Genomic DNA, 22,620 nt, shown 5'->3' with positions numbered 1-22,620 from the left:
CAGTTTTTACCAGTCCTGCTGAGGCTGGACGAGTAAGTTAATGCAAACGGAGAGGCTCCTATCATTCTCAGCGAAATAGAGCAGGCCATAGAAGAGCCAATTTGAGGAAGCGCGCCTAGGCCTGATAGCCTCAGCACTGCTTTTTACAAAGCATTTAAACGGGAACATGCAGAGGCTCTTTACAACGTTACATGACTCGCGTATTAGAAAAATACATTGCACCAACTTTATATAGAACACATGTAATCCTTATCCCCGAAACAGGCCATAAAACAAAGTTGTTATCCCTCCATGTTTATAGACCAATTACGCTGGCAAATGTAGATTATAAGGTATTTAGGAAAGTTCTGGCGAAGTGCTTACAATGTGTTATATTCAGTCTATTGTTAGTCAACACCAAACATGTGGCATAAGATGTCGCTCATTCACGACAAATCTCCATTCACTTCGGAGTCTCTCAGAAACTGTTGATTCATTGCGAGGACGTGTTGCTATTTTTCAGTTAGATACTGCTAAGGCCTTTGACCATGTAACACAAGTTTTCCTGTTTGCAGTTCCCGAGCGTGTGACTGTCGGCTCGATTATTCTAAATTGGGTTAAGATGAATTACACAAACCGGTTTGCGAGCCTAATTGAAGAATGTCGTTATGGCCTTTCAGTTCGTGAAGGCCAGGTTTTTGTACGAATACCTTGCTCTGGTACCTAAGAAACTGTACAAGGATGTGATTGATGTGGCATTACTGGTATTTGTACTTGTTCTTCGCTCCTTATACTGCGCAAGTTTGGAGAAATACTTGTTGGAAATATTTAAACAAAAGCCTGTGAAATGCTGCAAGGGAAAGGAACATTTGTAGCGGGAATAAGTGTTGTGACGCTGTGTTACTTATATACTGGGACAATATCTAGTGGACACTAAAGAAGGAACTGCCGGCATCTCCTTACGGAATCCGTTTCCTTCCAATACGTAATGATGGAGGCTTGCCACTTGACATGCTTATGGCCTTGAGCACAGACTCTGGAAACCTCGTATCGCCGAGCGACATGCAGACCCGGATGCACAACCGGCAAGGGAACACTTTAGTGAGAGCATTGCTTATATCAGAGATGCAATGAAAATGCAAGACGAGCAACCTGACTAGGGTAACATATTGGAAGAATTAGGTAACCGGAAACGCTTTTAACACGCACCGCCCTTAGTAGCGCGGGGAGTTTTTATCATTATGTTCTGTTGGAGCATGTGCCATTATTTTGTTTTTGTTTACTGTACCAAGCCGATGACAAAGAAAAAAAAGCACGCTCGCTGAGGTCGTATCTTGCAATATGCTACCATATATGACAAATCAAGTTTTCCGTGGCTACACTGACAGGCGCCTACTGTGTTGGGCCATCCTGCAGATGTCGCTCGGCTTGCTAACCAGTTAAAACGGAAACATGAGTACAAGAACGCCAAGCGACATGTTTAACAAGTGAAAAAAGAGAAGTTCGGCGAACTAATCGTCTGAAGAAGGCTGCAGAAAAACGACTCCTAGCTTTATAGGCGGGAATGGGCGCATTGCCTGCGACTTCAACTCAGACTTTGGAAACTGACGAAACGATGGTACTGACTAGTCTCAGAACGGAACGCTCGACTAGCCATATTGTTCGGTCGACAAACTGTGCTTCGGCTGCTTTAGCTTGCATAGCCGGACCGAGCCGAGCTAATTTGCAGCCATTTTTTGCGCTGTACTATCACATGGCATCTTGCAAAACAACGTGAATTGACACAGAAATTTTGCTGATATGACCCATACATTGCCGACTGAATAGTGAAATTTCGAGCGGAACAAATAGAGACCACAGTTTTGCCTAACAAGAATCTTTTAATAATTCATCTGTAATAATTTATACAGTACCGACAGAGGGCCGCATTTCGACAAGATAATAGCATGTAGGCCGCAGTGCCTATTGCATTTAGTGCCCTAGCAGTAGTACTGTCGTTTATGAAATGTTGACGTCCTTGACTACTTCGAGCATCAAAGAATGAAAAAAGACGCACATAGTGGTCGTGAGGGCTCAGGTACAGAGTTGGGAGATGTTGGTTGGTTGAACTGACATTACTTTATCCGCTAAAACGAGCCACAAGCCCTTCCCATCACCATCACTATATACAAATCCCGCAATTCCTAGGAACAGCCGTTTCATCCATATAAGCTGTCATTTATCGATATAAAAAGGCTGGCTGAGTAGACGAACACAAAAGGAGATGATAGGTCCTCGTGAGGGTCGCAAGAAGATTTTAACCACCGAAAAAAGCTTCCTGTACTAATAGTGAAAACCAAAAAAACACGTAAAGTGCCCGTCGTCTGGTGCTTTGTAAAGAAGTTCGCAAACATTGCATTTCAGGCGGCAGTGCGTGTACTCTTTCACTGGTGTAGGAAAAGCACTTTCGTTAGTTGGATCATGTTGGCGTTCCTTTTTCACGCTAATGTGAACGTGTACCAAGGTGACGAGTTAATGTTACGACGTCATAGAGGGGAGGTGTGTAGCTTGTAGGAAACAGTGTAAAACAGGTGCATGGCATAAACAGATATTATATTGTTCAGAGGTCCCGCAAATCGAGTTCGCCGGTGCTAACATGTGAGTTTTATCATATTCATCTTTTTGTGGCCTTATAAGCCGGTGTTTTGATCAAAGTCTGCACTTCAACACTAGAACTTACTGTTGAAGAACCGAGGCGAGGACCGCGGGACGTGAGCGAATCTTTAATGGCGGATGGATCATTACAATGACGGTGATAGTAGGAGGCAGCTGCCAATCTACCTCTTCTTCCTCTAATATTTTTAACATCCTCCCGGCCGCGGAATAAATGTAGGAAGAAGTTTGACATAACGCCTGAAGTTCACTTGTCAGCAGTCATCCATTGCTTCTGCCTTTGGAATAGACAACAGCAAAGCCTTTTAGTCCAAGTTCATGTGAGTGGTCCATTGTGAATCCCCGATCGATGTCATGCCCGTATTAGCCGCATCAGAGTATTCTATACTTATGCTTCCAACGATGCTTGGAGCGTCTGTGGAACCAGCGCATTGATGAATCCGACCAGAATAGGTTGCTCGTCTGGACCGTCTTCCGTCCTGGATAACGACATTGTAGTGTCCGTCCAAACTTCGTGTGACATGAGCGTGGGGTTGCCTGTCGTGTCTTAAAAGAATTCAGGTGTAGGCTGGGTATTTTGATGTGTTTACCGATTTTTCTATGTAAGGCTTGTCCTTTCTTTCTTGACTTTCGGATCAATCGGCAGGTTATCATGCATTTCGGTGGATCTTCATTTAGGACACGCGCACATGCTTGTCGTAGGTCCTTCCGGCTTCGCTGTTTTCGCCGTCTTCGTTTTGGGGTCGGGGCTATCAAATCCTCAACTTTGGCCTCGGCAAAGAGAATAAATTCTGTACTAGTGCTACTGCGATGTCGACATAAATTTGAATGCTTGGTGGATGAGTCTGGGGCTGCGTGGATGTGTCGGCTCATAATAGGGGGTTTGCGGTCAACGCTTTCTGCTTGCAGGTCTTCATGAGGTTGTCCGTTGCGCATTGTGCTTCTTTTCGCCTCATGCAGACTACACGAAGCGGAAGCCTTTTCTGGTGCACCCACTGCGTTGTCGTTGCTCCGGTGACCAATTGGAAAAAGTTCGTTTTCAGGACTGAAATTGTCTGAACCAGAATCAGAAGCAGATGTCTCGTCAGGTGATGCCTTAATTCCTTGTTTGAATGAAGCACTCCGTTGCGTTACTGGTGTCCCCTGATGAGCTTCTTTGAAGGTTGTCAACAAATCAATCTTCCTGTTGAGAGAGTCAGTGCTCTGTACTGCCGAGTCATTGTTGTTGGAGATACAATCCTGTGTTTTCAGTGATATTGTTGCATTGTTATTGTTGAAATGGTTTTCCAACTCGGGAAACAATCTGTTCATTCTAAATATGGTTAACAGGATGGAATCTTCGAATTCTAATGCGATTTCATATTCCTCTGTTAAATGATCCAAATCAACAAGTTCTTCAATACTGCTGTCAAACTTCTTTAGAATATCATGAGTTTCGAGTAGGCGTTTCTTTAAGAAAATGAGCTTACAGATTGATGGTGACTCGGCGCTCATCTCAGTTTTGATGTCGTCAATCAGTGTGGTTACCTTCTTTCGGACGAGGCTCCGTCTTTGGCAAAGCGCTTCCAGGTCCATTCTCGACGTCGTTTATGTCTACGTGGTCGTCAGGAAGGATCACGGTCGGTGGAAGGTCGAAGCCGTTGTCGTTGACTTTCAGTGTCCGCGAGGCGTCCGCGAAGAATCGGTAAAAGTTGTTGAGGGCGTGGTATCCGGTACACGTTTGGTGCGTCCTCAATTCCTTGGGTTTTCTGCGCAGATGCTTGCGGTCGATGGTCAGGAGCCGTAGTTCCCTCGCAGCCGTGTCACTCACGTCATCGTTGATGGCGGTCCGCCCACTCCGTTCTTCAACTGTGTAGATCTTCTCATCCTGGTCACGGCACCATTTTGTTGAAGAACCGAGGCGAGGACCGCGGGACGTGAGCGAATCTTTAATGGCGGATGGATCATTACAATGACGGTGATAGTAGGAGGCAGCTGCCAATCTACCTCTTCTTCCTCTAATATTTTTAACACTTACCTGCACAGAATTCTACCTTTGATTTATGCTATGAACTGTCCATAAAGTGCAATAGTACGTTTTCGAGATCCCCTGAACGCGTAATGTATGAATTTACGTGCTTTCGCCTAGTTGTAGTGTGTAAAATTATACCGGGAATGTCAAATGAGAATTCGGCTCACACCGACTGTTTAAAGCGAAAAGTGAAAGGTTCACCTCAAAGTGAACAGTTGAGCGTGGAAAGTAACAAAGTTCCCCGCCCAAACATTACAGTAAAAGCTGGTTAATTCGAACTCGCTTAATTTGAAGTTCCTGTTAATGGGAAGTCAAGCACTTCTCCCGACACGGCCCTCTGTAATTAAATGGGGAAAAACTCCCGATAATTCGAACGCGTCGGTATCCAGAACGGTTAATTCGAACAATGATCCCCGGGTTTCAACCGTTCATCGCGGAAGAAGTCGGCACAGAGTGATTACAGTGAGTTGTAAATCGAAACGAAACCAAATTTACTGGAGATGCAAAACAACGAAACAGAAAAAAAAAACAGCGTGGTGCGTGCGCTACGCTCCTGCAAGAGCTTGTTTCGCTTCTACAGAAAGCGGCGCGCCACCAGCGCCGGTGCTTCGGCGCATGGCATTATTGTTTACGAAACTTTATTTATGAAATAACCTGACATAAATGTGTAGTAGCACATAATTCGCGATAACGAGTCCATAGGTTGCTTCTTTGTGTTGTGCCCGCGCAGTGTGGCGCTATTTCCATTCATTCTAGCGCCTGCCAGGTAATTCGAACTCAGCTTAATTCTAAAAATTTTATGGTCCACGTCGAGATCAAATTAACAAGCTTTTACTGTACCACCTTGAAGATTGTCGGCAGCGTTGCCTATTTAGGGCTGGAGTAACAACCCTCCGGTAACATTACTCCGCAATACCTTCGCGAAGGTAGCTTTATTTAAGTTGCGAAAGACAGCCGCATCACTGGGCACTTCATGAAAAGCAATGGCAAACAGCACTTGCGCAAGAACCGTCATCTTACAGCATGCCGGAATGTCGTGCTGGTGGGACTACTGCGGGTGTTCCGTGGATGCTGGTAGCCGCTGGGCCCTTCTATCTGGGTAATGACTGCCGCCAAAGTAGAATCATTACTGCGCCTCTGTATTGTTCAGTTGAACCGCCATTCCCCCTTTTACCAGTCAGGCGATTTCCGCTGTGCTGTGGTAGATGGCACTGCAGATGGCGCGGCATGGTTTCAAGGGGGTGCAAGCACAGCTACACACTTCACGAAAAAAAATTCCTACAACTTCATTCGGGAAATATCATGCGGCCTCTCTTGCAGCTTCCCTCGGCCAGTGGCGCCCACCTAAGTCGCTATTTGCGCTGCAAGATTTACCATAAATAACACAAATTGGCATGGAGCCAGCGTAGGCACTACGGAAAAACTTTGCCCTTCATGCTATGTTTCGAAATGTGACACTTGTGTACGCAAAAAACCCTTCAGCGAAGTGGCGCAATTATCATCTAATTCGGCAGACAGGTGCCTTGTAGTTTCAGCGAACCGGCTTCATATGCATTGCTGCAGGCGCGCATCGTCCGCCGACACCGGAAGAGTGTAGATGTACACACAGTCACGAACCACAGTTATGGCTTTTCGTAGTCCAGCATTTACAAGCATCGGTGTGTTCCCCAAACCCGCGCAAAACGGTATTAAAAGCCGTGAGGCCTGCAGTTAGATTCGCAAAACAGATTCGGTATTCATAAAAACTTGCGAACGTTGCCCCTGAGGGGCAATAGCAGGAGGACAGGGACCTATTTACATATATTTTTTTCAAAGTACCCTCCAAACTAGAAGCCTTGAAAGAGGAATGGATTATATATAATACGAAAAAATACCTTGCTTTTATTTCGCTGAAAGAACTGTTATAAAATGGCCATTTTATCCCATTGCGTGACGTCTGTTTAAAAAAAATGTGCGCCAAAAGATCAGTGATTCGTTTGATCATGTAATAATTATTGGTGGGGTTGGTTACATTTTTGATATAAAAAAAACTTGTGCTATGTAAGTATTGTTTTGTATTTATTTGTGACAGTAGAAAATCCTGGAGTTTCTTTCACTAAATTCAGATTTGGGTGTAGTATACCCTACCTTATATGTTACTGAGGTAGCCAGGAAGTTCTGAGCAAACCAAATGCAGCTGCAATGACCCTAAATCCGAAAATATGCTACCCACCTTCAACTGCCAACAGCAGCGAGATAATCTTGTTGGCAGTGATTGCGTGAAAATTGGCAAATATGCGCCTGCCCATCTAACATTTGTGGTCTGACATTTCCCGAAGCACACCAAATAATTATTCATCAGTCGATATTGCTTACTTGGAAAAAAACATTTTCAAGTCTCGTTTGTGCATTTACCGAGCAATTCTTAATTCTGACAAATTTTATTTGTTTACAGACAAAGACATGCTGGAGAACTTGAAGCCTTACGAAGATATAGTTATAGCTGCAGTTGGAGAAGTGGTTGGCTCCACAAAGGTTTTGTTGGAGGCTGATAAAAAACTCTGCCGTCACAAGGAATGCAACACTGTCAACCTCATGGCCGACTCGTTTTTCAGTTACTATGTCGACAAGGAAAATCCTGTCAAAGGAAGTTGGTCTATCGTCAACGGTGCTGTGCTGAACGGAGGAATAGCGCGGGACTCTATTAAGCCGAAAGGTGACGTATAAAACGCCCTCAATGTGCGCGATATATTTGAGCTTTGGTGGTTTATGTGGAAAAGAATCATGGGCACCTAACAGTACGGCGTTTTATACTTAAAATGCAAAGCGAATAATTGTCCGCTGCTATCGTCCACTACAACACATTCCTCACGTCATGCGGCTTGAAGGAACCAGTATTCCTGAAAAGTCTTAACGGCTCCAAAAAAACGGGACAGGGAATTAGGGACACCTAGGACACAAATGGGTGCTGACATACCGTGCCCTCTTGCATCCTACGTGTTTATATTCCACCGTGTAACTTTTGTTTGCACGGCGACGAATTTTCATGAACGTGAACCAGCTATTTCGCACCAAAGTCTCACTAAGTCAGTATTTGCTGTAGCAGAGGCTCCGCTGTACAAACTCGTGCAAGAATGGCACTGCGGCAGTCCTCAAGCTACTAGCTAGGGCGGTATCATTCTCAAAGGTAGAGATCCTGTGGCCTGAGACAAAATGGGTAGACTATTAGTAACATTTATTATGAAGGCACCGTGGTGCAGTGCATCTTTGGCTAAATGGCACAATATAAAACAGTAACTAGCGACCTCAAAGAAGTATAATGAGGAGCCTTATGATGGTGCGTATCTGGTACTGGGGAGTATGATGTGTACTAAACAAAGCAACACTGGGATCTGTAAAAGCTGAGTTGAGCTTATTCAAGGTACTACTGCAGTCGGTTATTGATGAGAGTTTTCATTACATTAATTATACGGGCGCACAGCCAAAAAAACAAACAAAAAGTTACCTTAAGCTGATGACACTTCCTGGTATGCCAATTCAGTTGACGGCGCTGAATTCTGTTATTCGATCTCGCCACTTACAATTGGTTATTCATGCAAGGTAGTCGCTGAGTGAGGTCGTGTGCCTTTGCCATTTGTTTCCAGGTAATGTCATTGGCAGGTGCATAAAGTCGGTTTGGTTGCACAATAGCCATCAAAAGCCCTACCAGTTAGAACAGAGTGTATAGATCTCCGGGTGAATCGGATAACTAAATTGCTTGTAATTCCAGTCGGTTTGGCTGCACAATACCCATCAAAAGCCCAAACAGTTAGAACGGAGTGTATATATCTCCGTATGAATAGGATAAGTAGATGGCGTCTAATTCAGGTAGCTATATATATCAGACCTCTGTTATTTCGCCGCAGCTTCAGGAGGACAAATTTCTGTCTAACAAAGTATGTTAAGCTGTTCCAATAGTCACCACCCTTACCCTGGTCTCAGTGCTCAGCGCGCATGAAGAACTTGCCCAAAGGCACACCAATTAATGATCGGTTTCGAGATGGCAGTCACGGCATCAGAATAGTGGTCGCTGCCACAGGTTGCCTTGTAGGTTGCCCAACTACGAGTTAGGGTTACAAGGGAAAATGTTACGTCATGTATGTTGTCTTCTGCAATCGAATGGAGCCTCACTGTTTTTCGAGTAGGTGCGATAGTTAACAAGCTGTATATAGCAACATTCCGCCGTATATTTCAGATTTCCGTCGTAAATTGCTCCATGAGTCATTACTGGATACCGTATTTTAAAAAAATGCATATTTTGTTCCTTGCACTGTTATCGGGCCACTTTGACAAATTATGCTAAGATATTAATGTTAAGAAGGGCTTATATGGTGTTTTGAGAGTGCATATAAATGCCTATTTTTTAGAGTTTGTGCCTAAACCTTTCTATATTCCTCTAGATTTCTACTTTTAAATGCGGAGCATTTCTTAGGCTCGTCTGGTCCTCCGTCGTTGATGGCGGCGCCGTCCACACGCTCACTGCGAATGCGCAACTCTCCTCCTTACACCCACAGCTCCGCGATACTGCACTATAAAACAAAGAAATAGTTATCGGCGCCCAGTTTCGATCCCACGATTCTCTGACCGCAACGGGAGGTACGCGGTGCTCTTCCCACTACGCTACAAATCCGGGACAGGAGCAAGTGCTACCAACGCGCCTTATGTCCTTGACTCATTCAAACTACGTCAAGAAGCTACTGATACAACGAAGGCACGCGAAGCTAAACGTCAACGGAAACGACGAACTGAAAACTTTAGAGGGGGATGCTGAATTTCCCGTGGGAAAGCTGTGGCGGGAAGCGCCACGCGCCTTGCAGCTCAACCAGCCCCGTCCGCAGCGCCTCTGATGCTGATTGTGGCAGGATGCCCCTAGGGATTGGCCAACCAAAGAATCCATCACGAGATAGGTTCGCGTTCAACTACCGTCGTCATCTACCCGTAGGGGAACCGCCGAAGAAGAAGAAGAACGATAAGACAAAGCTGCGAAGAGGAGGGCGTGTACATTGCTCTCAGCCGGTGCACCAATGTCAACAACCTTTACCTCACCAAAGCTGGCGGAGACTACCGATTCTACCACAGAGACAACATCGACAAGAACATGATGGACGAGTTTCGGCGCCTCGAGAACCACCGCCTACTCACCGTAACACAACAGCACTTGCGTGCCTTTGCCACCGGTGTGGACCCGGACGCGGAATTCCCTCTGGCACTAGTAAAAACCAGATCACTCAACATAACGGCAACACAATGGAACCACACGGAACCGCCACGATGCTTCGCATCCTCATAAGGGTTCCCCACTGGAAGATAGTGTAATTTTTTTAGAATCCGCGCCTACATGAACAGTCTCACGCCTCACTATCGCTTTTGGGTGCAGTTTGAGATGTTGTTTTAACCGGGCAGCCAACATTGACTGTTCGGAACTCCATTGGGTTCAATGCAAGTCCTCTATTTCAGTGAACTCACGGAAATCAAACGCTGGCATCACTGGAATGGGAAGCTCATTGTCAGTGACAAGTGGCACAATTTTAAATCCAGAAATCTGGAGATGGTAGCAGTTGCTATTGTTTCCGTTATTTTTACAATGATTTGTTGGCCACGTGCCGCGTGCTCTCCAAACGTATACTTCTTTAAACCTCTGCAGTCGCATTTTCGTTTCAAGAAGCATACGGAAATCCACTTCGATTTTCAACTTAACGGTTCAGAATCGAACCTCCCTTCGTTAGCGGCTCATTCGTGCCCTGAAAAGCCAACTGTGAAAGATCATTGCGCAGTTTCCTTCCCTTACGCCTTAAATATCACACGGTCGACGGGTTTTAAGACACGCTTCTACATGAACAAAATTGTTTGCCACTAAATATTTTCGAAAATTCTGTTCAAACGTGTGGAAGTGCATTCCACCCTGTTGGGACGCCTTTCCTGGGGAATTCGTAAAGTATCTCAACAGTTGTACTTAACAGTCCTCAAGAAGGTCATGTTAGTTTCTTAATAAATCGTCGTCTCCAGATTTTATTATTCGCGTTGTTTTTGACGTGTCGTAATTATGTGCGTCCAGTAGATATCAAGCCGCGCTATTTTTAATCAGTATTGCCAGCCCTGAAGTAGTCTTTTTAAGCCTGTTTCCCTATATGCGGTGCTCGAGCAATTAATCGTGGCAATTGAACAAGAATGTGAGCAGTTTGCTTGTTACATTAGACCATTGAACTACCATTAGTGCAGTGGTTTTATGGCGCAATTGAACGGCTACATTCTGCTATTGGCGCCTGTGCGCCGTCGTAAACAAGAACATTTTTCGTTTCGCTGTCGTATATTCAGGTCACGCACGTCTTCCGTTGGAATTATTTCCATTTGTGTAAAACGTTCAGGCATCTGTAGTGTATTTACAACGTTGGAGTCTTCAAGCGTTGTTTTGTCCGCCTATTTTCGGCGCCTAAACGCTCCTTTTTAAGGCCTAAAAATCCGGCCTCGAGTCATCAGCCGGTCTTTGTGTTAGAAGTTTTTACTCATAAGATATGTGCAACAGGTATCTATCACAATGTCCATTGATGAAAGTGGTGTGTAAGTGGTCTATTTGTTTCTAGAAATTGAATGAATGGCTGCAGAAGCGATGTCGCTATGACGGGCGAAATGGTCAGGAGGTCTGTCTTGGGGCAGCGATGATTACGAGAAGTCCCACTACTCCGTGTGCGTGGAAAACTTGCCGACGGGCACGCCACTTCATGCGCGCGATAGTTCTCGTGGCCGCAGTACTGCTGCGTAAAGAAGCGGTATCTCTACCGCAGGTTGTCCTGTATACATTGTCCAATTGCGAGTGACGGTTACAGTGGCGCAAGTTAGGTCATGTCTGTTGTCCCGTTGAAGAGAATGACGCCTCACTGTTCTTTGAGGAGGTGAGATAGTTAAGAAGTTGTATGCGGAAACCATACGCCGAATTCTTCGGCGAACCGCCTATTGTGCTAACCTTGGGACAACTCCATGTGTTAATCCTTGCTTTATGGGGATGTTAAATGCAGTATTGGAGTGCTCAAACTCATTTGTCTTTAAATTATTCAAATAAAACTGGCGTTAGGGCAAGATTCAGTTAAATGGGAGTAATCGCCTGAAGCCATTGAAAGGCCATGGTTTCGTACTGTTATGAGTATGACTTGGCAGAGTGACCTATCAGTTTCCAAAGTAGGTACGGAACAGTACTCCGCATGGCTGGTTATTGAGATGGGCCTTTTCGATTGAGGTGTGCTTTGCGGCTATGAATGCAATTGTGCGGGCTGTGCAAATGCCAAAGTTAGGCGTCAATATTTTAACGGCAGAGCTGTTTATGCCGAAACTTATCCGTTCGGTGTAGACGGAACACCCCGAGCTGACGTGAGCGCGTGTCTCACGGCGACCTCCCGGCGTCTCCGGCGCGAGGCGTAGGGCACAAGCTTCGCACAGTGGCTTTGTAAAAAAATATCGAGTGCACGTGAGCATGCGCCTTGTGTTGAGCGCCCGGCGTCATCCATTGTTTCACGTGGGCTTGCCCCGCGTAAGGAGCTTCCGCCCCCGTCTGTCTGTCTGTCTGTCTGTCTGTCTGAAAAACTTTGATGTCGTCGTCGTGTAGCGACTGGCGCGCCGCGTGCCCGCCGTGCTGAAGACGATGATGACGAATCTGTCAAGCCATCCCTTCACAATGGGGCCGTTCACAATCCCTCCACAATCCGGCCCTTCAGAATCCGGCCGTGGAGACGGCCGTCAGACCAGCTGACGAAGAAGTGGAGGTCTACTGAGGCGAGGACGGGCTTCAGAAGGATGTGTCCTACGTGGCTGTGCCGTCGGAAGACGACGGCGATAGGTTTAACTACTGTCACTACTGAATAAAACACCGCACATATTTTGGTGGTCTTTCCGTTATTGCGCAGTCCAAAACGGCTTTTCTCTGCTTGGGTCCGGTTGCTCCCTTTCCCCTTGGAGCGGGTGTGAGTGTAGGGAGAAACTTGGTCGACCCCAGTTTCGCTGTTTCTCCAGCCTCGCACCACTGCTGCTAGCTGCGCCATTTTTGTTTTCGCAAAACAAAAACAGTAAATTTGGTTTATTCACTGTACCAATACCAGATATTCTCAGGGTAGCTGTGGCAGCTACATTTTAGCGAGGCAGGAATGGCAGTTCTTGGTGTTCAGACCTACTTCAGGATTGAACGTTCCGCGAAGAATTTTTTCGGAGCCCGTGTCGGCGGTGGCTAATGAAAGAAACACTGGACTACCGGGGTGTTCGCTGTATGGCACTGCTATGAATAATAAAGATTTTACTAATACCGTCTTTCTGTGTTGTTGGCTCACGTTGAACATCGCTTTGCAGTGCGCAGACAGCCTGTCGGAGTTTTATTATATTTCGCGATGTGGGGTCAAGTTTCACAGCGGGACCACGGCTGCCCCGCGTATTGTTGCGCGAAGAGGGTGGGTACGATTCGTTTTCGCCACATTCTGCTTGTTTGTGGCTAGGAAATTTTGTGTTCCTCAATTCTGTTCTGATTTGCGAAATTGGCCATCACGCGGCAGCGTACTTGAAAAAAATTTCAAGCATTGAAAGGTATTGTTTGAAATCACTTACAACATTGTACTGGTTCTAATTTGGTTTGGCGCTGCGTTCTGTTGGGACGTAATAAGTACAAGAAAAAGATGTCAGCAGAATCTTTTTTGGGTAATAAAAAGACTTGACTGGGGCAAGCTCAACAGACGGGAATACGGACTATTTTTTTTCATGTGATGCACAATATTTCGTAGTACCACAATTTTCGCTTGCACCTTGCAGTCTGCTGCAGGGTTAGTGCAGTGATCTGGCCAGTACTTGCTCCGAGGCCAATGGGGTGGCAGGTATTTTATACCATTCGATTGCCTGTATCGAGGCTCACAAAATTAAGCTGAATGCATATTTCATTGCTTCAGCCAACGCAGGAATAGAACGTTACTGCAATCCGGAATACTTTGCTGGGGCAATGTGCCGAGTTGAATTCGGCATGTTTATTGCAGAACATTAAAACGATTATCCGTGAATGCCTTGCTCACCCGCCTTAAAATTGCTCTTCTATTCTCTCTTCAGTAGCTGTTGCACACCATAGCTCCTTCCGCACAGCGCATGTTAATCTCCTTTTTCGTACAGCCTTTCCGGCAGCCACTGTTGCCGGTGTACTCGTAACTACGGTGCTCCTAGCCTTTACTGGTAGCTATAGCTTATTTCGACGAATATTGTGAAAGGTCTACAGAATTGTGCCAGCACTAAATTATTGACCACAGTCGGTAGTCAAAAACACTATCATTCCTAACGTTGATTATTTCATTTCATTTTTGTTATTTTAACCGCTTTTAAATGTTATTTTATGCTTAAGGTGTACAATAAAAAGTTAGAGAGCCCTTATATCCAACAATAAAATTATAAGATGGCGTACCGAAACTACGTGCGGTAATCGCTCTACAACTGAACTCTTCGTTGATCAATGGAACCCCACCTACCAGAGCCTTTTCGAAGATTTGAAATATATTACAGCTATTTTAAAAGAAGAAAGAAGACCTTGAGTGACACAGTTGTTGTGTTAGCTTAGATAAGGCTATGTACAGAGCAATCATCGTGTTAAATAATGAACAAGTACCGCCGTGACCGTTACGAAATTTTCATTGCATTCCAGAAAATGTCACACGGGGGGACTTGTTGGGTGCTATGCCTTATGACAGCGATCTTGTCATCATGACTTTGACCGGTTACCAACTGAGACAGATGTTTGAATACAGCATCGACAACTTTACGTGGTATCCTGACCTTAACGGGAAGTTTCTCCAAGTATCGGGTACGTGATATTCCTTGTCTCTCTTTAAGGCGAAAAAGTCAACTGCAAACAATTTCTATTTACCTTACGGTACCAGTAAAGGCCGTCAACGTGAAATATTTAATGAGGGCGCATACCTGCACAGTTATCGTTATCGTTTTCTGTAAGTCCTCCAGCTTTAAGAAATAATTATGTACAATAAACTATAAAGCGCTGAAACAGCTTTGGCGCTATAAAATAACATACAAAGCGTAATCGCAAACATCATTACATTACCACGGGAGTAAAAGCCCGAGCGCTCATATCTTCCCTCCATCCCAAAAGTAAGCGTTGAGCTTTCTTAGGATAAAACAGGTTCCGGTAAAGTGCAGAGGGCAAGTCTGCAGAATGTTTATTGCCCTGGTGTATCATATAAGACTTCTGAACAAATAATAATTTTTTTCTAACTTCTGCCTTTAACTGCTGTTTACATTAAAAAAATTGATGGCTCGCTCCGAAGAAATATTGCGGCAACAGTACCGTTCAGCTTAAAGTAACTGTTCTTGTTGAAATTCTCTTGCCCCTACCAGGTTTCTGAAAACAGAAGCTCAGCAATTGAAAAAATAAACTGTTTGCTCAATCTCCCCTTTTGTCTCTCTTGCGTGAATCTACAGGTATTCGTGTAGTGTACAACTACAGCCTGCCGAACAACACTCGAGTCACCTCGCTGAAAATCCTCTGTGCTAACTGCACCGTGCCAGTGTACGAAGACGTCGACGAATGTAAGCACTACAGTATAGTCACGAGCGCTTTCATCGCGAATGGAGGGGATGGATTTAAATTCGACACCAATGTTACCAAGCGCAACGATGGTGAGCCTGATCAAATATTTTCCTTTCTTCTTGTTTATCTTTCGTCTGCATGCATAACAAATACGCGCAATTTACGTGGCGATCGGGCTATACCGGTAGCCTATAAGTCCCTGACTGCATAAAATCTGATGGTATAGGTTTTAGAGCCCATGGTCACCGCAGAACAGCTTCCTACGAGGGGAACATATTATTGAAAGTCATGGGCGTAGATATTTTGGTACAATTTGGCCTAAATAGTGTAGCTCGGTGGAGCTTAAAGAGCCAAATTTTGTAATTTCGCTCTTTCGCTGAAACGACCATGAAATACATTTCCACTCATAATGCATAGCAAAACCAGATCTGGACCAATTCACTCATTCATCAATTGAAAATACTATTAGCCACGAAGTGGGTCGTTACAATTTTTCCAGCCATTCTGCGCTGGCTAAACAACACTGTTGGCACGAAAAAAACAGCATGTAATTTGCAGGGTAGCGACGTGAACGCAAGTTTGTGGTAAAACAAAACCTTTTTTTTACACATGTTTGCGAGTGCACGGGAGTTGGCCCATCTTGTCACTATATATGCATTGCCTCGCTTTTATCCCACAAGTACCGGCTTCAGAGTCAAATTTAAAGTTCTCGCAGTCGGTATACGTGGGATGTATCCCGATGCGTCACAAATGTTTTTAACAGGAGACTAAGGTGTGTGGGAAGTCTCAACATCTCTTCAATACACCCTGCTGAGCGTCGTCATGCCTGTCTTTGGTACGACTTTCCTATTCATGGTGGTGACAGGAAGGTGGTGACACATCGCCCTTTTTAAGTACGACAATCTTTCTTCGGTGACTGCAAGGCAAACAGTTTGGTTTGTCTCCGCCCGTCCGTCCATCCGTCCATCCGTCCATCCGTCCGTCCGTCCGTCCGTCCGTCCGTCCGTCCGTCCGTCCGTCCGTCCGTCCATCCGTCTGCCTGTCTGCCTGTCTGTCAGTCTTTATGTCTGTCTGCCCGTCTGTCTGTCTGTCTGTCTGTCTGCCCGTCCGTCTGTCTGTCTGTCTGTCTGTCTGTCTGTCTGTCTGTCTGTCTGTCTGTCTGTCTGTCTGTCTGTCTGTCTGTCTGTCTGTCTGTCTGTCCATTCAGACACCCAAAAAACTGGACAAGAATTCTTGAACTAGAAGTTTATATAGACGAAACACATTCGAACCACTAAATCTTGAAACATGCTTCACACTTGGCAGTTTTGTTCCCCAAAAAGGAAACGTGACCGGTATTCTAGGCAAAACATTAATACTTAATAGGTGTTCGCATAGTTATTTTGATGAATAATATATAATGCTTCATTTTCGCAAATAAAAAATAGTCGCCGAAATCAATGATTTGACCAAAAATGTACCAAAGGCGTTGGCGCCTAAACCAAGACCTCGTGGCCACATTCCAGGAATCCTTGCAGGAATGAAAGGTTCCAATTGATGGTGCACTACTACTGGAGAGCGGTAAATAGAATTGACTTGAGAAAACCTCTAGCGTGTTTATTGGGGGAGGAGCAAGACGGCAGGGTAGAGCCTGAGAGGGAGGATGTGGAGAGATGGGAGGCGTTTCTGCGTCATGGCTGGCGGAATACTATCGTCTTCTGGCGACATGAGCCAGCGACGTGAGCACATGCAGGGCCATTTCTTTTTCTTAGTTGGTCTGTCGCTACACTGTGTTCGTGGTAGCCGAACGCACTGAAGTGAATAATAGAAAACGTCCGGAGGAAATCATCATGCCCTGTGCCTGTTTAGACGTTTGTTCTTGCGTTACGCCCCAATAACGCGCAGAACATTGGGCCTACAGCGAAAAGGTGAAAGTTTTTTTTCATTTCATTTCATTTTCAGCGCCAAAGTAAACCTCTTTCAACGTTAAACCTTCGGCTGATTTTGAGGCCACTTCAAAGGAACTCATTTCATTCACTCAGACCGTTCCTGTCCATGACGTCACTACAACATACTTCTCTTGTAAGGGGGCAGGGGGAGTTTTCGCAGGCTGGCGCTAATCCAAAGAAGTCCAAACACCATGATGTTACCCGTCGATACATCTCATATTCATTCTATCCTTAAAAATGGCACCGCATCTGCTTATATGGTTGCAAATGTCGACGAAAGACGACAGCCGACTGTTGCTCCTGTCAAGTAAATGCTTCTCTTGTCTTTCCCGTTCACCTATCATGATGTTCCTCTCCCGTCTCGTTCATCCCACGGTAACACGCTGGAGGTTGGCTCAAGTCAATTTGAAATTACCGTGTTCCACTGCTCTAAGCAGGCCGTCTTAATTCCAGTGCAGTCGTACGATGGAGACGCGCGTGAATTGCGGCACCCTACTGCAACGTTTATTGAACAGCATTGCCCTAATCCACGAGTGTTCGAAGTGGAACGCGTATCCTATCTAGTGGAACCTTTCGTTGCTATTGCCCATTCATTTCTTAAATGCCGCCAGGAGGTGGCGTGGGCAACAACAGGCGACGGTTTTCTGCCGTTGGTGAAGCATTTTATTTGCTATCGCAAAAACAAAGCATTCATAAATATTTTAACCAAGAAACATTGCAAACCTCTCTTACGTATTGATTTGCTGCCTTATATTTGCTAATGTCTTGTTCTTGTTCAACAATGTTGACAAGTATGAACATTAACACCGGATTTAGACGTTTAGATTTGGTTGTGGCTATATAAGACTATTGCGCAGCTTGAGTTTCACTTTGGCCGATTTGCTGAATCTCGTCATAGACAGACAGACAGACAGACAGACAGACAGACAGACAGACAGACAGACAGACAGACAGACAGACAGACAGACAGACCGACAGATCTAAATTGCTGTGTTTAAGTAGCCAAAGAAAGGCTATCGTGTTTAATATTTTGGCGTAAATGAATTGCCACTCCTTTTATCAAAATATTAACAGCAGTCAACCACGTGTTTAGCAGACTACAAGCGCAACTGTCCCGCGAAAGCGAGTGTTTCTTCCCCAATTAAAATATTCTTGACCGTGTTAACAAAAGTCCGCCATCATTTGGGGAATTTTACTACAAGTGAAACATTGTGACGGCGCTACGATGAGCTTAGAATAAAGCGAATCTTTCCTCCCGCCCCCGTACACGCAGCGTATGGCTATTGCAAAGCACAGCAGCGTTATCGCCAGATATAATGAATCGATAGTTTCTAAGCACTCGGGAATTTTGCTTAGTTATTTCTTCCGGGGTGACTTCGCTGAATAAAATATCTCTTCTTTACCTGTTCTCGATCTTATCCAGATGGCCAGAAAGGAGGGCCACAGTGCGTTGTATATGTAGGAAGAACAGAAGATGGTTGGACGCTTGCATTTATTTCGTCATATTATTTGACAGGACCTGTAAGACACACGCTGGCACTCATTGACAAACGCTGACACACCCCTACGCACGTTGGGTGGGGACACACGTTGTGCGATACCATCTATTTATCTCGCGGTGTCGCTCAACTTTTCTCTGGTTATGTTCTGAAACTTCATATTTTGGGAGTCCAATGCGTCTAGCTTGACCAGAATGGCATCTAATATGTACGGGGCAGGGCTACATCACCCTGGCTCTTACAACATCGCCCGAAGGTAGCAGCACAGTGTGAGCACATTGCTGCAACACAATCGAGACCTTGGTTTAAACCTGTTAGGAGAAGAACAGGTACAGATTTGGTCCCGGTATGACGAAAAATCATTTCCCATTTGCCCTCCCAAACATTAGATCTGCTACCTAAAGATAGCGCTGCTCTGAAAGCACCTCTCTCGATAGGGGTAGAAACATTGGTAGTGTATGGCATTGCCGTTAATACCAAGGGGTGAGTAAAACACCTAGGTGTGTAAGGAATATTTTCAAAATAGTTTGGCCGATTGGTTCCCCTAAATATTTTCTATCCGAGGGAGTGCCACAGTGGCTTGAAGCCGAGAGATATTGGTGTGATGGGGGCAAGCCAGTGAAGGGGCGCAGTGTAGGTCGGAGCACGGTTTGCAGGGCTTGATTATGAGTGCAGCTTAACCTATAGACCTGAACGCCGTAAGTGAGGGTGCTAAAGGCAACGACGTCGAGCGCTCTTCATGAGGCGCACGCTCACATGAGCTCGGTTTATTTTGCGAACTCATTTTGCGGACGCGAGCGGACCAAGTTAAAGCCTAAACGACAATGCTGTTAAAAATGGCGTAGACGGCCTGCAGCTTCTGCGGATAAGAGCAAATACAAAAAAGAATAGAACTCCTACTCGGGTTGATGGGGGCAAAAAAAGAATGAAAATGTAAATGCAGGGATGCGCTGCGCCCGAATCGATTGCTGGTCAGCAGTGCGAAGGTGGGAAAACTTAAACTTCACTGAACACACCCCCGTTCAGTTGATCACGAGAGGAGCGAGAGGGGAGTATAATAGCGCGAGGGGTAGGATCGCACAGACGAGAAGGTGCTACGTGGCAGGGCAGCCGAAGACTATCGTCTCTGGAGGATAAGGGGTGTGCACTAAAGCTAGAGGTTACGGCGCAAAATTTTTTCTTTTCAGTTCCTAATGAGTTTTCGCCCTGCTCAGGCACTACCAGTATGAAGTTAAGGGACCTTAACGGAGCTATAAACTGATCAGGGAGTAGCAGGTTTATATGCACACGTTGTTTAGCCTAGTACTATTTACATAACGATATTGGTGTTTTTACCGTACTTTTATCAGTGTGCGTCGATGCTCCATTAAGGAGATTATCTCGGCGTCGGCTAGGATACAGAGAACACAGGTGTCATGGGGGTTTTCACTAAGTGTCGTTCATACTTCCTTGGGTGCTGAGAATGTTTTCGATGCTATTTTTCAGGAATTAGTGGTTTCGATGTTTTTGTGGAGTATGTCCTCAAGATATCACCACTGAAGACCCCTGAGGAAGGCCGGGTCATTGTTCACGACCTTCCAGAAAAACCTAACATTACCACCACATGTGCTCCAATCACAACAACGGCGCCCAGTGTCCTCCAGGCTCGGGCGGATTGGAGGGCTATGCGAAGGAACTTCATCTGGTGATGAATCTTCGAAAGACATTGTTGTTGAAGGAATAAAATTCGATATTTGGAATATATTTAATGGGTGCTTTGATGCGTTGTAATTAGAATTCAACTTGTGCGTAGTGCATGTAATGATTGCGGAAAACTTCCCATTCGTTTCCAAACGTGTCGCCTAATGTCGTAATTACTTTCTCTTTGATAAAGCAGTTGTTTTTAAAGGAACGATGCCATAGCTGCAGGCTATTACATTTATGCAATCGCTCACGAACTTTTCGATCCAAAGAGAGCTTCGGTTGCATTGTAAGATTTACAATAAGTGTAGTAAAAATCTCTCTATACATAATGATTTTTATAAAATGTGCACTTCGGCGAGTTAGTTATTGAACTTAAATTATGACTCATCGCTGCAACGGCAGGCACTGTTTTCACACATTCACAGAGAGTGACCACCCATCCTGCTCGGTCGCCTTTTTGTCGTCTTTCCGAAAAACTTTGTGTCACAACTATACTAGGCTCAAGTAGGGTACGTGCAGTGCGTTCACCGTGTGTGTGATCGGTGCGCTTAACGTTCATTTAGAGACATTCATTTTTGTCCTTACAGATGAGTTATACCACAGCATAGCAAGGCGTTACCCATTTTTCTTGTGGTAGCCTTATTTGTTACTATTAACTACAATTAAGGAAAACGTTCTTGATAGATCAATAAATCACGCCAAAATTTGACAGTTTCGACGGTATACAACTGCCTGCTTTTTCATTTCGCCTGCGGGGCAGCAAAAAGGATACTGAGTTGTTTCTGAATTACTGCATCTTTCACTACAGGTTTATGTTGTGAGTTCAAAGTATTTGACGACTTAAATGCATGACACTCTGTTTTTGGACTGCTCATATTACTATTAACTTACAAGAAAAGTATTTTAGTTGACAAAATTCTCTTTGTTAGTTCCGTTAGAAAAATGGTAGAGTTTACAAATAGACCCCATAGCAAAAGTAAAATCTACAGAATGTGAAGGAGTACTGACGCTGAATTTCAAAGCTCAGATAACAATGTACAAAGCTTCCTTTGTTCATGGAGATACCCCCTCTAAGTTTAAACCGTAACCGTTCAGTAGAGCATACTTTAAATCAATTTCAATCTTTGCTCGCAAGAGAAAGCTCTTCCGCGCCATCGTGCAAGCTCATGACTTCATCTGCATTTTGACACAAATGGCCGACGTCAGGGCTCCCGTGACGTATCGAGGCAGCCGGGGTGCTGTTGGCGCGCGCTTTTCCGCCTTTTGCATCACATCACAGTTTTTGGGACAGACGTCATTTTCGACTACGGGTGGTCGGGCGGTTCTGTGGCGCGCGCGCACACCCAGACCGGCATCGGCTGTGCTGCGACTAGAACAACAACGCCAAATGCGCCTCCGCGTCATGGCGGCTTTCTCGATGTTCGCTTCACCGAAACCAAAACTGGCACTAATAAACAGAGCAATAAGTAAGTTTTTATGCTGCTTTCGACAATGTAATGTCCATTTCAGGACTGGTAGACTCGTAGGCAACTATATCAGGAAAAAAAAAACGGAACACAAATATTTAGCGTCACTACTCCTTTAAAAAAACGCCCCGTACCCTTACATATGTAAAGCCGTTAAAGATAGTTGTATCTTTGAAATAAGAAGCATTTACAGGTCATTTCTGCAATCCCAGTAATGGCTAGTAAGCATAAAATAATATTCTAAACAGGAACTAAATAAGAAGGCACTAGCCTCTTTGACTGAACTGCAGCTGTACATAAAACATACACTGTTTTAAATGCCTGCTCGGCGTCATAGCAAAAACTAGGTTGAGAAGACACTGTATGTCGTGTTTCTTTTACACGCATATCTTCTGGGCGCACATCTCGAAACGCTTGTCGCCTTTTCTGGCCGCCACGCGTTGCCGCCTTCACTCACATCTTGAAGCCAGCGTACCTACCATACGTTTCGCTGCTGGCGAACATTTCGTTTCAGACTGGATGTCCTGAACTCTGCGGGAAGGTTTCAACAAGTTTGGACGCGTATTTCCTTGCTTTTCAGGCGCATAAGCGTTGGAGAATGCTATGATGATGCTGATGACTAGTGGCTCTCCCTTTGAATCGGGGCGTCGGTTGTCAGCAACCGAGTTGCCTGTTTTATTACGCATACTTGCCCTACTCCCAGCTAGCCTAATAGACTTGCTTCCTCCCTCCTGTCTCCCCCTCTTCCCTGTTTTAAACTCATCGCTCCAGCCCAGTTTTTTTTCTCCCATCGCTGTTCTAAATTCTTATCCGTATGATTACTCCGCCT

General features: G+C 45.1%; 1 protein-coding gene across 1 annotated transcript in view; it reads left to right on the top strand.

Annotated features, from left to right (window-relative positions):
- LOC144139880 (protein 5NUC-like) overlaps positions 1-20,330 on the top strand; it is an 84,981-nt gene extending 64,651 nt beyond the window's left edge. The window contains exons 6-9 of the mRNA XM_077672118.1: positions 7,077-7,337; positions 14,316-14,474; positions 15,107-15,304; positions 20,128-20,330. Coding sequence (XP_077528244.1) covers positions 7,077-7,337; positions 14,316-14,474; positions 15,107-15,304; positions 20,128-20,330 — 821 coding nt within the window. The remainder of the gene's footprint in view (positions 1-7,076; positions 7,338-14,315; positions 14,475-15,106; positions 15,305-20,127) is intronic.
- Positions 20,331-22,620: the final 2,290 nt, after the last annotated feature.

This window comes from Haemaphysalis longicornis, unplaced genomic scaffold (assembly GCF_048455015.1).
Source record: "Haemaphysalis longicornis isolate Haplotype H1 unplaced genomic scaffold, Haemaphysalis longicornis Haplotype H1 scaffold_5, whole genome shotgun sequence".
NCBI classification, from domain to species: domain Eukaryota; kingdom Metazoa; phylum Arthropoda; class Arachnida; order Ixodida; family Ixodidae; genus Haemaphysalis; species Haemaphysalis longicornis.
This window is presented reverse-complemented; position numbering and strand designations above follow the sequence as displayed.